The 15745-nt window shown below is 41.3% G+C and overlaps 1 protein-coding gene across 2 annotated transcripts in view; it reads left to right on the forward strand.

The window, feature by feature from the left end:
• PCDH7 (protocadherin 7) overlaps nucleotides 1-15745 on the forward strand; it is a 306886-nt gene that overhangs the window by 135390 nt on the left and 155751 nt on the right. The window contains exon 3 of one of the 2 annotated variants that reach the window (XM_068403512.1): nucleotides 14998-15190. In XM_068403512.1, the coding sequence (XP_068259613.1) occupies nucleotides 14998-15190 (193 nt within the window). Of the gene's footprint in view, nucleotides 1-14997; nucleotides 15310-15745 lie in introns of those variants that run through there. The other variant, XM_068403513.1, reaches the window with a different exon arrangement.

The following is a 15745-nucleotide window of genomic DNA, read 5'->3' on the forward strand; positions in this document are numbered from 1 at the left end:
GGCTTCATTTAAAAGCTTTGTAGACCTTGTTTAATTTTTCTAAATGAACTTGTGTGCTGTATTTTTATATGAGCGTTCTATCACAAAGAGTGATAGAGAATCTTTGCGAAAGGGATGTTCTTCATATTATTGGTGTCTTCTCTGATGATATTCGTGGAAATAATAGGCTTGCCTTTTATTTGTTTACTTGTAACAGGGACAAGAGTTATTAGGAATCTACTTAATGAACATAGCTAGGTGAATGAAAAGGATTTTGGGCTGCTCAGAAGTCAATGATGTGATTCAGAAAGGCAAATTGGATAACAGGCAAGAGAGGATATTTGAGAAAAGCACTGAACTTAAAAGGAAAAAATGTATGTTTGAACATTACAGTAAAGATGCCCATAATATAAAATGCATTATGAAATATTATCCCTGAATATCAAATCTTAACATGTAGCCTTGGGCTTAAGCAAATAGATATTAGTGGATTTGTATTTCATATTCATACAGAGCAAACAAAATATGTTTCTGGTTTGTGACCAGGAGCTCACTACTGCAACTAAAATTAATAAAAATGCTACCAAAATAAATGGCAATAATGATGGAGAGTATTTCTCTTGGATGTAGAATTCTTACCTGATAGCTGAGCCAATCACAGTGCATCACAGGTGATGCCTGCTACAGGGCTGTAATATCAGAGTATTTTTTATTTTATTCAACTCCTGTTTAAAGTTGCAATTGTTACTATTTTTTGCTAAATTTAAAAGAAAGACTTGATCATTCCTCCTCTTTTTCCCTTCTGTTGTAATACTTGTCTCAGGTGTTTCAGTCTTCTCACTGAAGAATAATGCCTGTTTAATTTAATTTCCTGCCAATTTTATATTAACCACAATGATGGAAACTTAGAACAGTAGAAATGTGTGATTTGAATGGGGAAAAGAGTTGTGTGGGTTGAAACTATTCATGCAGAATAGCAATTGTTCATTAATATTTTGTTTGTCTTCCAACAAGCTTCCAGCAATTAAGAATGAATAGAAAGAAAAGGATAATGACATGTTTTATCAAAATTGAAGTGCTAAAGAAATGCTTTGAATTCATGTGATGAGTTGATGTATCTCTTCTGCCTATTTTTCAGATCTAACCTATACATATCTCAGAGTCTCTATGTTAGTCTTACAAGCAGCTTGACATTGATTGACTTTCTGAAGCTAACAGGAATTATAATATTATTTAGGTTTGACTCATCACCAGTGCTTTTTATGCTTTGAAACAAACTGAAATACAGAAATTCCATTCCAACGTAAGAAAAAACCTTCTTTTCTGTGAAAGTGGCAGAACAGTGGAACAGGTTGCTCAGAGAGGCTGTGGAGTCTCCATTCTTGAAGACATTAAAAGCTTGACTGATTACAGCCCTGGGGAAGGTGCTCCAGATGACCCTATTTCGAGCAGGAGGGTTGGACTAAGTGATGTCCAGAGTTGACTCTTTGGCATACTTAAACCCTAGTGAATAGCCCAAGATACCATATGTCATTAAAGTGGGAAGTCATTTGATTTGAGAGTTGGGGAAAAATAAGAACCTTGGATCCTGATCTTCCAGGGTTTTGAGTAATGCCCAAGCTCATGCTGAATGAAATAGTAGAAATACTTAAAACAATATAGCTTGTTTTAGCTTGGTACTCAGTTTGGGCTATTTTTTTATGCTTCTTAACATTTTAAGTTGCTTCTTGGATTACATTTTACAGTTGTTTAAAAATCTTGTCAAAATCCTGATTCTTTTGAGATGTTGGTGTTGTGACAGCAGGAATGCCTGATAGAATCTTACTATTTTTATCCAAGTACTGAGTAACTAAGAGAGAAAATTGCCAGCTCTTCTTTGTTACACTTTAGTGCGTCCACTTTCTATCCAGAATTGATTGTGAGGTAGCTGGCTGAGAAAGCGTTGATGGTTGCATTCCTAGCTCTCAATTAAATGTAAAAAAGATTGACTCTTCCACACCACCATTATAGTCCAAAGGCACCAGGATTTGGACTGACAGTACTTACAAAGTTGATAGCAATTGCTATACAGAAAACGTGAAAGAATGTAATCCATAAACAATGTGAAGTATCAGGAAATACAAAACAAAACTAGAAATTTTAGGAAATGAAAGGAGAATCCCTCTCATAATGGTGAAAAATTGTCACAACTGAGACACATGCAGCTATGTGGATATATTGATTTTCACCAAGTCTATCCACACTCTGTCCCTAATGCCAAGCTCTGAAATTAGTGTTCTTCATGAGTTGAAAGTATAGAATCATAGAATCATAGAATGATTTGGGTTGGAAGGGACCTTAAAGATCATCTAGTTCCAACCCCCCTGCCATTGGCAGGGACACCTTTCCACTAGACCAGGTTGCTCAAAGCCCCATCCAATCTGGCCTTAAACACTGCCAGGGAGGGGGCATCCACAACTTCTCTGGGTAACCTATTGCAGTGTCTCACTACCCTCACAGGAAAGAATTTCTTCCTAATATCTCATCTAAATCTCCCCTCTTTCAGTTTAAAACCATTCCCCCTCGTCCTGTCACTACTTGCCCTTGTAAAAAGCCCCTCTCCAGCTTTCTTGTAGGCTATATAATATGATTTTACTTTCTAGCTTGGATAGAGAAGAGTTAATTAATACAGGCTAAGATAGAATAAGTTAATAGGGCTCAATTAGTACAGACTACAGGAAGTATATGTTTTGGCATTGCAGTGATTTTTGTTCTGCTAGTGAGGGGAAAAGAAAATATCTGGCTTATGAAATACAGTTGAAACATGGAAGAAATGGTGATTTACTTTTGGGGTATAATGCAAAGGTGTATCTGTCTTTTCTCTGTGATCTGATCATCTCCATGATCAGATATAATTAGGAATAATTCCATATGCTGTTATCAGAAAATATTATATCAATTTTCAGAGGGAGAAAATCATCAGACCTGTTGCATGCTTACTAAATGTGAATCTAGTAAGGACTATGCCTACTAAGGGACTAGTAAAGGCTTACGGTTGCGGTTTTGCTGGGAAGGACAAATTGAACAGCTAGTGGGCTTATCTGAGCAAAAGCAGCTCTACCATGTTGATTCACAGTGCTGGCAGATGGAGCTGTATTAATGTTGTGCACTAAAAATCAATAAAGCTAAACATAACCCTCTCCTCTACCCTCATGGGTATATGCCTTATTTTGTCAGCACTTGGAAATTTCTTGTGTCCATTTTTCTGCGAAATATTACTGATATAATTTTATCAATGGAAACACAAAATTAAGGATGTAGTCTGTTTCTCCTTGTTAAAGTACAGAAAATATCCTTATTTTTGGCATTGCAATAAATATATGAGATAACCAGCATTTTACCAATAACTTTTTGGAAATATTAGTCCTGGTATTCATCCTCCTTCCCTCCTGTTTGTTTCATTAATTTGCAGTTTTCTTTGAAGCCTCAAATTTTTTACAGATTAGAATCTAAATGAAGATCAGAGTACATGAAGAAAGCTCTTGTTTATGGAGGGTTTTTTGCATTCATAGAAACTGATGCATAAGTAGCATTTATTATGTATCACAGAATCACAGAATCACAGAATCACAGAATGTTAGGGATTGGAAGGGACCTCGAAAGATCATCTAGTCCAATCCCCCTGCCGGGGCAGGATTGCCTAGACCATATCACACAGGAACGCGTCCAGGCGGGTTTTGAATGTCTCCAGAGAAGGAGACTCCACAACCTCTCTGGGCAGCCTGTTCCAGTATTCAGTCACCCTTACAGTAAAGAAGTTTTTCCTCAAATTTAAGTGGAACCTCCTGTGTTCCAGCTTGCACCCATTGCCCCTTGTCCTGTCAAGGGATGTCACTGAGAAGAGCCTGGCTCCATCCTCTTGACACTTGCCCTTTACATATTTATAAACATTAATGAGGTCACCCCTCAGTCTCCTCTTCTCTAAGCTAAAGGGACCCAGCTCCCTCAGCCTCTCCTCATAAGGGAGATGTTCCACTCCCTTAATCATCTTCGTGGCTCTGCGCTGGACTCTCTCTAGCAGTTCCCTGTCCTTCTTGAACTGAGGGGCCCAGAACTGGACACAATACTCCAGATGCGGCCTCACCAGGGCAGAGTAGAGGGGGAGGAGAACCTCTCTCGACCTGCTGACCACACCCCTTCTAATACAGCCCAGGATGCCATTGGCCTTCTTGGCCACAAGGGCACACTGCTGGCTCATGGTCATCCTGTTGTCCACTAGGACCCCCAGGTCCCTTTCCCCTACGCTGCTCTCCAACAGCTCTGTCCCCAACTTGTACTGGTACATGGGGTTGTTCTTGCCCAGATGCAGGACTCTACACTTGCCCTTGTTCTATTTCATTAAATTTCTCCCCACCCAACTCTCCAGCCTGTCCAGGTCTCTCTGAATGGCAGCACAGCCTTCCGGCACATCAGCCACTCGTCCCAGTTTTGTGTCATCAGCGAACTTGCTGACAGCGCACTCTAATCCCTCATCCAAGTCATTAATGAATATATTGAATAGAACTGGTCCCAGAACCGACCCTTGCGGAACTCCGCTAGACACAGACCTCCAACTGGACTCTGTCCCGCTGACCACTACTCTCTGGCTTCTTTCCTTCAGCCAGTTCACAATCCACCTCACTACCCGATCATCCAGACCACACTTCCCCAGTTTAGCTGCGAGGATGCTGTGGGAGACCGTGTCAAACGCTTTACTGAAATCGAGATAGACCACATCTACAGCTTTACCATCATCTATCCACCGGGTTATGTCCTCATAAAAGGCTGTCAAGTTGGTTGAGCAAGACTTCCCCTTGGTGAAGCCATGCTGAGTGCCCCTAATGATCCCCCTATCCTTGATGTGCCTAGAGACAGCACCAAGAACAAGTTGCTCCATCACCTTTCCAGGGATGGAGGTGAGGCTGACTGGTCTATAGTTCCCCGGGTCCTCCTTCCTGCCCTTTTTGAAGACTGGAGTGACATTTGCTTTCCTCCAGTCCTCAGGCACCTCTCCTGTTGCCCACGACTTAGCAAAGATGATGGAGAGTGGCCTAGCAATGACTTCCGCCAGCTCCCTCAGCACCCGCGGGTGCATCTCATCAGGGCCCATGGATTTATGGACATCCAGGTTGCTTAATTGGTCCCTGACCCAGCCCTCATCAACCAAGACAGATTCCTCCTCTATCCTGACTTCTTCTGAGGCCGCAGGGGTCCAGGGCTCCTCAGGACAGCCTCCAACAGTATAGACAGAGGCAAAGAAGGCATTCAGTAACTGCGCCTTCTTTTTATCCTCTGTCTCCAGGGCACCCACCTCATTCATCAGTGGGCCTACATTGCCTCTAGTGTTGGCTTTACCTGCAATGTATTTGAAGAAGCCCTTTCTGTTGTCCTTGACCTCTCTTGCAAGGTTTAATTCCAAGGAGGCCTTAGCTTTCCTAGTTGCCTCCCTACATCCTCTGACAACAGACTTATATTCCTCCCAAGTGGCCAGCCCCTCCTTCCATGAACTGTACACCCTCTTCTTCCACTTGAGTTTGCCCAGCAGTTCCCTGTTTAACCATGCAGGTCTCCTGGTACCTTTCCTTGACTTCCTACCTGCTGGGATGCTCTGATCTTGAGCTCGGAAGAAGCAGTCCTTGAAAGCTAACCAACTATCTTGGGCCCCCTTACCTTCTAGTACCCTGTCCCATGAGATTTCCCCTAGCAATTGCTTGAAAAGGCCAAAGTTGGCCCTCCTGAAGTTCAGCGTTGTGATTCTGCTAGCTATTCTGTTCCTGCCACATGAGATCCTGAACTCTACCATCTCATGGTCACTACAACCAAGGCTGCCCTCAACCTTCACCTCTTCAACCAGACCCTCCTTGTTAGTGAGGATAAGATCCAGCAGCGCTCCTCTCCTAGTTGGCTCATCCACCATTTGCATCAGAAAGTTATCATCAACGCACTGGAGGAACCTCCTGGACTGGGGATGGCTGGCTGAGTAGGCCTCCCAGCAAATATCAGGGTAGTTGAAATCCCCCACAACAACCAGGCCCTGTAATTGCGAGACTGCTCTCAGCTGCCTGTAGAAGGCCTCATCACCCTCCTCATCCTGATCCGGTGGCCTGTAATAGACACCCACAACAGTATCACCCCTGCCAGCCTGCCCCTTAATTCGCACCCACAAACTCTCAACTCGCTCCTGATCTGCCTCTGGACAGAACTCAATACATTCTAGCTGCTCACTCACATAAAGGGCAACTCCACCACCTCTCCTTAGCGGCCTGTCTTTCCTGAACAGGACATAGCCATCCATGACCACATTCCAGTCATGCGAGGCGTCCCACCAAGTCTCTGTAATTGCCACTAGATCATAGCCCCCCGACCAAACACGGATTTCTAACTCCTCCTGCTTATTCCCCATGCTGCGTGCATTGGTGTACAGGCATTTCAGGGAGCGAGCTGGGCACACCGATTTCGTCCCAGAATCACCCCCTGATTTCACCCCAGGGGGATGGGGAGCCTCCTGGTCTACCTCAACACTAGAGCATTGCCCCAGTGGGTCAAGCCCAGCTACCACCCCATCCCCCTTCGAATCTAGTTTAAAGCTCTCCGAATGAGCCCTGCTAATTCCTGTCCCAGAACCCTTTTGCCCCTACGACATAAACCTTTCCCATGTATCACTGTCACGCCTGGTGTCTTATAAAACCAGCCATTATCAAAGAACCCAAAGCCCTGCCTGTAACACCAGTCTTGTAGCCAGGTGTTAATAGAGAGAATCCTACTATTCCATCCCAAGTCATCACCTGAAAATGGAAGGAGGGAGGAGAAAACAACTTGTGCCCCAGACTCTTTCACCAACCGTCCTAGGGCCTTGTAGTCTTTCTTCATCCCCCTCAGACTACAGGATGCAGCTTCTTCCCCACCTGTCTGGAAGATCAGCAGGGGGTAGTAGTCTGTGGCCTTCACCAGGTTGGGGAGTTGCCTGGTGATATCCCTGATTCGGGCTCCAGGCAGGCTGCAGACCTCCCTGTGATGGGGGTCAGCTCTGCATATTGGGCCCTCAGATCCCTTTAGAAAGGAGTCTCCAACCACTAAAACTCTTCTCTTCTTCCTTGTGGAGGAGGTAGCTATACACCTGCCAGGTTTTTCTGACTGTGGTGGGACCTCTGATATAGGTTGCCTCTCCACCACATCCCCATTGGACCGTCTGTATTCCACTAGGGCTTCATATCTATTGCTCAGAGGCACCTGTGGAGGCAAGGTAGGCAAGGAGGGCACTCGCCTTTTGCCACAGCCATAGACTTGTATCAGCATTCTAAAGCTCATAAATTTCTTGATAGGGATTAAATCTCATTTAACTTAAATGTTCTTGTTAGTAACAATTAAAGGAACTACTATGAGTTATATAAACAGTAACATGCATACACATATTTTTTTGAGAGGCATTTTGTAACAATCCCATACTTTTGTGTTTTCATCAACTTTATCTCTAAGATCTCATAGTTTTTTTGGGTGTAAAAAATAGGTGCCATAATTAGTCTAGCCTCAATTTTCAAAGTATATAAAAACTCAATATGTTTTATGACTGGTAGTTCTGTTATGACTATTGCTATGTTTATCCAGATTATACAATCTAAAGTATATGGTGTTTTACATATCAAAAAGTATGTCATGTTGGAAAGGAGACAGTAAACCACAGTGTGGATATCAAATTTTTTCTGTTCTTAAAATCCATTAAATCAATTTAATACACTGTTTCTTTTTATCAGAAAAGCACAGACCATGATGTTATTCCATGAGGCATGATACATTCAAAATTTACAATAAATTTACCTGAGAAGATCTGGTTCTCAAAAGTAATGAAATATAGAGGTCAGAATTCTGATGTTTGTACTGGAAGTAGAAGTGTAATAAATGCTGCAGAATAACAACATACACATCATTCTTTCAGAAAGGATTTTGTCAGTGTTATATCATACTCATTGATATTCTGTGGAAAGGGCTGAATTGGCTCTAGTGAACTGGATGCTATATGTGTTAGTTTTGTGTCAGATAATTCCTACTCAGTACAGCACTTAAGAAGAAAAGAAAGGTGAACAACTGGACCTGTTTAAAAACTCATTATTAATAACCTAGTAAAGGCACATTCAATTCTTTTAGTTTAGAGGATAAATAATTATATTCTTAGGGATTATCAGCCTTACCTATAAAACAGCCCAACTTTGCATCTGTCACAGGTATTCTTCTCTATATGCCATCTAGATAAGTCATATATCTGTCGTGGTTTAACCCCAACCAGCAACTAAGCACCACACAGCCACTCACTTGCTCACTCCTCCCGGGTGGGATGGGAGAGAGAATCAGAAGAGTAAAAGTGAGAAAACTCATGGGTTGAGATAAAGACATTTTAATAGGTAAAGCAAAAGCTGCATGTTCAAGCAAAGCAAAACAAGGAATTCATGCACTGCTTCCCATTGGCAGGCAGGTGTTCAGCCATCTCCAGGAAAACAGGGCTCCATCATGTGTAATGATTGCTTGGGAAGACAAACGCCACCACTCCAAACATCCCCCTCTTCCTCCTTCTCCCCCCAGCTTTATATGCTGAGCATGACGCCATATGGTATGGAATATCCCTTTGGTCAGTTAGGGTCAGCTGTCCCAGCTGTGTCTCCTCCCAACTTCTTGTGCACCCCCAGCCTACTTGCTGGTGGGGTCATGTCAGAAGCAGAAAAGGCCTTGACTCTGTGTAAGCGCTGCTCAGCCATAATGAAAACATTTCTGCATTATCAACACTGTTTTCAGCACAAATCCAAAATATAGCCCATACTAGCTACTATGAAGAAAATTAACTCTATCCCAGCCAAAACCAGCAAAATATCCTTGAAAGAACATGGGAAGAGGAACAGGATGGTCCTAAATCTTTGATAGTTCTTTCCAAAACTTATTTTAGATAACATTACTACCATTCTTGTGGTAACTGCAGATGTGATAACCAGGTGTTCTATGCTTGTGATCTAGTTGGGACTGATTTCCAAAAAATCAATGGGAAAGGAAACAGAAAGTTTTATATATATGATAATTTATTTTAATTCCCCATTTTAAGTTGCATCACTCTGTTGTAATAACTGTAGCTGATGCAAAATGTTTATGGTACAGCATGTCTTTGCCACAAAGTGATCCTAGGCAAGTGATTATATCTGGAAAAGTAGATGGAATTGGTTCATCACAATAATTGAATAAAACCTTAAAAACCTTTAAGCAGAACCCCGGGAGGGGACGGTAACATTTGTCTCTTCAGATTAAATCTCTAATGAGAATTTTCAAAGAGATTATTCCAAAGCAGTCTTTAGAATACTTTGTAAGTAGGACCAACATGTAGGTGTGTGGTAACCATGAACTATAAGGTTTGCATCCCACCCTAGAATTCTGTGGGGTCTCTGGGCGTCTCTTAGTGTCATACTCTCCAGTTATCCATGGTTGGAACTGCAGGTGTGTTTTTGCAAGAAGAAACATGAATATGGGGCAGGGTCTTCGTATTTTAAGGTTAGGCTCCATTGAGCTTAGCTCTAAGTTACAGAGTGTTGCTTTCACTACTTCACAGGCATCCTGTACCCAAAGGTCCTCAGCATCTTTTAAAAAGTGGTTGCTAAACAGTGGCCTGTGGTTCCTTGGGAGCCTGAGAGTTATCAAGTTAACATATGGCTATTAGGTTGATAGAGCCTTTCAAATGTAGATTTTAATGTTTCCTCTGCAAGGTTTGATAACAGGCAAACATAGCAGTCTGTGGGAAATTATGGGAATGGCTTCCTTAATTTGTATGTTTTCTCAGCTTGTCACAGTATCTCTAGCAGCTAATTCCTTCCTTGAGAGATACTATGATATCCAGGAATAGCCTATGGGACAGGGTCTAAGTAAATCCAAACTGTGGGAGTTTCACAAAGTTTGCATCATTGGTCCAGCACTTAGTAGTAATTGACGTATAGTTACAGAATACAGGACCTCATTGCATGACATTTTGGTCCATCAAACAGTTCACAGCTTAAGTACTGATCTAAACAAAGATTTATAAAGTTAGTTTTTGTGAGGTCAATAAGATTAGTTATGATGTGATAATCTTGAACTCTAGTCAAGATAAATCCTGAAGTGGAAGTTTAGGAGCCATTTTAAAATATCCATTAGATATCATCAGTATTCAGTAATAGGCAACTTCTTAAAATGGAACTTCATTAAACTCCATAGAAATTGATGGTCTTGTACCTATTTATACCATGTAAAATTTGTTCCTTTTTTTTTCCTGAAATGTATATGTTATGTATGTACTTACTAGTATGTACTAAGTATGCTTACTAGGATGCTTAAATATTTAATATGAGAGAGAATGTACAAATTACTCTTGCTTGTCTGTGTGATTCCGCAACAGTATTATTTTACCATATCTTTTCAAAGAAAGATAAGGTGTGTGATTTACACTAGATCTTACTTTAAAGCAAAATACAATTTCCCATCAAGAACTAGTATATGGATATTCCTTACTGTCACTGTTTAAAGCTGGGCCGGCTATTAAACCTGCGGCAGATGCTCTCTGTTATCCCCCCGCCTCCCCCCAGAGGAAAAGGGAAAGGGAAAAGGGAGAGAGACTTCTGGGTTGGAAATTTAAACCAGTTTTAATAAACTATAATAATGAAAAAAAGTATAATAACAATAATAGAAATAATCAAATATATACAAATATATATACAAAACCGAGATTGAGCTCCCCTGAAGTCAGCCACGTCACCACCGGCACTGCAGGGCAGGCTCCGGGAAGGTCCAGCCTGGGCCTAGCGACGGTCGAGAGCTGGATTCAGGGATGCACGGATCGGGATCGGGGGCAGCAGGAAAACAGACGGAGTCCTCCTTGGACACCGGCCATAGCAGAAAGAGAGCGAGACCCTCGTGATCCCCCCGCTTTATACTGAGAATGACGTGTATGGGATGGAATACCCTCGCTGGTCAATTTTGGGTCACCTGTCCGCTCCTCCCTGCAGGTGCGACTCCCCTTCGGCTCTTCACTCGTAAGCAGTGAGGAATTCAGCAGTGACCTTGGTTTCTCTCAAGAACAAGTACAGCAAGAGCCTTTCTGCACAACATCCCTACCAGTGCCTCAGTGATAACTACAAACTTCGAGCGTTATCAGTCCTGGAAGCAGACACTGTCTGCAAAAACATGCAGTTAGCTTCAGAAAGTGCAGTTACTTAGAGGAGACTTAGCTGAAAGTAAAAATCACTGAAAGGAAAATCGGCCTGGTTTAGGCCAAACCAGGACACTTACATACCCAGATATTTTAACTGAAAGTAGATTTCTTCTATTCCAAGCCTATAAGTTTATTTTCACTAAATACTGTTTAGCATACTAGTATAGTATGTATACCCACACATTTACCCATACATATACCCATATACCACCCATGCAGCCTGAACCCCTTGACTGCGCAAAGAGGAACAACCAGAGGGTGTGCTCACTGGAGAGACTCACAAGATAAAGAAGACTGTAGGCTTGTGATGTCTTGCAACACAGAGCAGACAAATCTCACCTGCAGTTTTGCAACTGCAGAATAGGGTCAGTGACCTGGCAACAGACAGTAGGGTGGACAATATGCCTGAGGAACCATCAGAGTGAGAGATCCTCTTCTAAGGGGGGTGGAGGCCCCATCTGCTCACCTGACCTGCTGTTTAGGGAGGATTGTAGTGTGCCAGGTGCTCAGATGCAGGATGCCTTGCAGAGACTCCTGAGGCTTATTTACTCTGGACTTTTATCTGCTGCTCCTCATTCACATGGGCATCAGTGGCACTGTGAGGATGTTGACTATCAAGGGTGACTACACAGCTATAAGGAGAGAGGGTGAAGGGCATATGGGACTTCATGGTGTCTACTCAGTCCTGATAGTGAAAGGCTTGAAAAGGAGCAGGTAGGTTCTGTGGGACAGAGATTTTGCTTTTAGACCAATGGACTCCCTTTTGGAGGATTGAGGACATCTGGGGAGAGACAGGATCCACCTGACAAAGCTGGCAACAGCATATTTGCCACCAGGTGGGGCATCCTGGTGAGGAGAACTTTAAACTAGGAATGCTGTGGAGGGGAATTAGTGGTGGGCAGGGGTGGACAGCAAAGGGTGCAAGGTGGCGGGTACAAGAGAGACCTCCAGAATAATAAAACAGAGTGAAAGAGTGTCCACCTCAAGGATGTCATATGTACAGAAATGTATGCAGCCTGCAAAACAAGTAGGAGGAACTGTAGCTCTGTGTGTGGCCTCAGAAATATGACATTGGTCAAATTATTGAGCTGTGGTGGGACAACTCATGCGTCTGGAGTACAAGCTCTTCAGGAAAGACAGATGGGCACACTAGAAAGTTCTATCAATGGTACTATTTATAGGAGGCAAAACTTGATCTTAGGATCCAGCTGGACATTGCACCAATGAGTTAAGTGTGAGCGAAGAGAAATTCTGTTCTTATGTCCTTAGGCAGCTCCCTGAGCTGTTTCCCAAATAACAGTACAAGTACAATTTGGATTGTACTAGCAACTTGGGCATACTTAGTAAAGAGTGAATCCATATTTTCCAAACAAAAATATCTTATTTCTAATGTAAGCGGCAGTGGCAGCTGGTCACCTGACATGGTAATAATATGAGGAAATAAATGTAACTTCAGTGTCAAGACAGTCGGAAGATCCTGTGAGTTTGGTCAGTGTAAAGAGAATAATAAACTTTACTGAGCTTGTGAAATCTTAACTTCTACTTGCAAGTATTCTTAAGCGATCTGAGAATAATCATATAGGAAAGAAACAACAGAGCCTGTTTACAAGATATGAAATATTGTCTTTGTTTGACATCTTGTTATATATTTAGAGTCCATCTGTGGAAGGCACATGAAGGGAAATCACTACTTGCATAAGTTAAAAAAAAAAAGACAAAGAAAATTGGTTGCTCACATCTAAAACCATAGCTTAGGTAAAGACATTTTACCTTTCTTCACATTTATTTAGTTATTTCTCTGAGAGTATTAACATGTGTGTAAATTACCAATAACACAATACACAAGCTATTATTGAAATATGAAAACACAATACAAATGACGCAGAAGTTTTGCAGGACAGACTACTGCAAAATGGCTTTACCCTTCCTGCTTGATTCAGAACCAGTAGGAAAGCTTTTAGAATTCCTGTGCAGTTCAACAAAGGGATTCCTTCTGAATACTACTGCAAGGGAAAGATCTTACTGAACATCTATGGGGAAAAGATATTAAAATTGTATATTGTAGATATAGGGTTTTAACATAGCAGTTCCAATCCTCCTCTATACTTTCTGCTATGTCCACATTAGTGAAAGGAGCAGCAACTCTAAACTATTTTAATGTGCTCTTTTAATGTGCATTATTTGTACTTTCCGTTCTTTTGTTTTGCTCCTCTATTCTCATTGCATTTGATATGATATGATATGAAGGTCTAAATTAAATTGGTATAAAAGCATTTTGCAGCTGAAGAATAGAAGGAAACTTTAAAAGGTCAAAAACTCACCATGAGAATACCATGACTCTTCTCTTAGAATTTTCTCATATTTCTAGCAACACTCACATTTATAAACTTTTTATCTACTTGTACCAGGAAGACTTAGTGTTATATTTGTTATCCAACCTGTTTATCATCAGCACTGAGTATCCTTATATCTTCAAAACTTTGTATGCTCAAAAAAAATTTGTAAAAATTCTAATGGAAACTCCACCCACCCCTCTAACTGTAAACCTAATGTGGACTTCTGTTCTTCAGGGCTTAAGTGGTTGTAGCTGCTGTTTCCTCCCTTCTGGCCTGCATACACATTTCCACCCTATAGTGACCAGAGGTGCCAGTGGGGGTGATGTATGCCTGTGTCTCATTCTAACATAGGGCTTGAAACACATCTGAATCCAAAGGAGGGCAGCACTCTCAGACCTCATATTTTAAACATGGCAAAGTCTGCATAGTGTCTTATAAAATGGATCTATTGCTGTTTGTTTTAGAAGGTGCTTTCTAGAACATCAACATTTTTCTGTGGTTTTCTAGCCTTGTGAACAGTAAGTTATTTCAAATGTATCATTCAATTATTTGAAATGTATCATTACTGATTGAGTGTAGTTCTAATCATAGGAAAATCCCCTAGCTTTTTACTGAAATTCCCGCCTGCCCTCAGTGTCCTCTGAAATGTGAAGGATAGACTCTCCCACTTCCTGGGATGCTCACTGGTGCCAGGGTTCAGCGTGTAGGCTTCTAGAGCAGCAGTAATATCTGTCATTTTGAATGAATACAAATCTCTAACAATCTATGTTTGTATAGTCCCAATGGAAACATGTGGTGTCAGCTGTGCTCGCAGTACTTTAAAGGCTTTATTAAGTCAGCTGGCAACACACACACCCTGTCTCCAGGCACTGAATTTTATGGCAAAGGAGCTAAGAGACTGAACCTTTTTTTTTCCCCCCCCCCTTTCTTTTTTCTCTCCTTTCTCATGTCAACTAGCTTTCAAAACCACAGGAAGTGATTTTATAAAATGCTTATGGGTGTGCTGTTATGTTGTTAATACCCACAATATAGTTTACAGGTGAGCATTTATACCCACCCTGCCCACCCACAGTCTTACACATACACACGCACACACTGTCAAGTACCTTTATGCGGTTTGATGTAAACTCCATTCAAATTATTGCTATTGAGTAAAAGAGAAACTGCACAGAATTAAAAATAGTTATAAACCAGCTTTATTAGCTCATGCAGCAATTTGAAAGGAGGTTATGCAAAACTGCATGAAGGTTCTGGACTGTATATCACAGTAAAAATCCACTGATACTCTGTCCAGTGGCCTTTTAAGGACTGTACTTGCTGTTTGCGTTAATTTAGACAAAATTGTTTAATTGGTAAATGTTAAAATATTAGTTTGCTTAAGTCGTGTTTTGAGAATCAGTTGTTCAAAACTGAACTTTTCAGTGACATTCAGAATCTTTTCTCTTGCAGCCATTTCGTAGAGTGACGTTTTCTGTTGTGAGTCAGCCTCAGGACCCGCATCAAGGGTCATTGCAGAGTTGCTATGACAGCGGTCTGGAGGAATCAGAAACACCAAGCAGTAAGAGTTCATCAGGGCCAAGACTGGGTGCCCTTCCACTCCCAGAGGACAACTACGAAAGGACTACGCCGGATGGCAGTGTTGGTGAGGCAGAGCATATGGAAAATGGTAGGGGCAAACATGACATTCACACACATAATCTCACTAGCAAGTGATACTAAGTAGACTTTTGAAAGGTCAGTTGAAAAAAATAAATAAATATATTAAATAGTTAAAATTGTAATTATTTTATTTTAAAGTTTGTTAAAATGCAGATATACAAAATAAAGGAACATAACACTACTAATAAAACCAACACTTTATTTTCTTTACATGATTTAAAAACTATACTGCAGAAGCAGTTAAAACATTGAAAAATTACCAGTAGAGGGCTGGGGAGATGGTAATTGAATTAAATTCTTTACTTTTCACTTTAGATAAAAGACCATAAAGGACATGTATTCTCTTTTCCTTCCATTTTTGGTTCAACAACTACTTAGGCAATTTCCCAGAATGTAATTATGCACAGCATCAGCAGAAGAAAGCAGGATTTAAAAACCCCACTGTAGAGGATTCCCTTTCCCCAAAAACATTATATAGACTCTTTTCAAAATAACACTGAGTGTCAAGCCCTTTCTTCATTATTTCAAAAAGAAGAAC

Source organism: Nyctibius grandis, chromosome 6 (genome assembly GCF_013368605.1).
Source record: "Nyctibius grandis isolate bNycGra1 chromosome 6, bNycGra1.pri, whole genome shotgun sequence".
NCBI classification, from domain to species: Eukaryota; Metazoa; Chordata; class Aves; order Nyctibiiformes; family Nyctibiidae; genus Nyctibius; species Nyctibius grandis.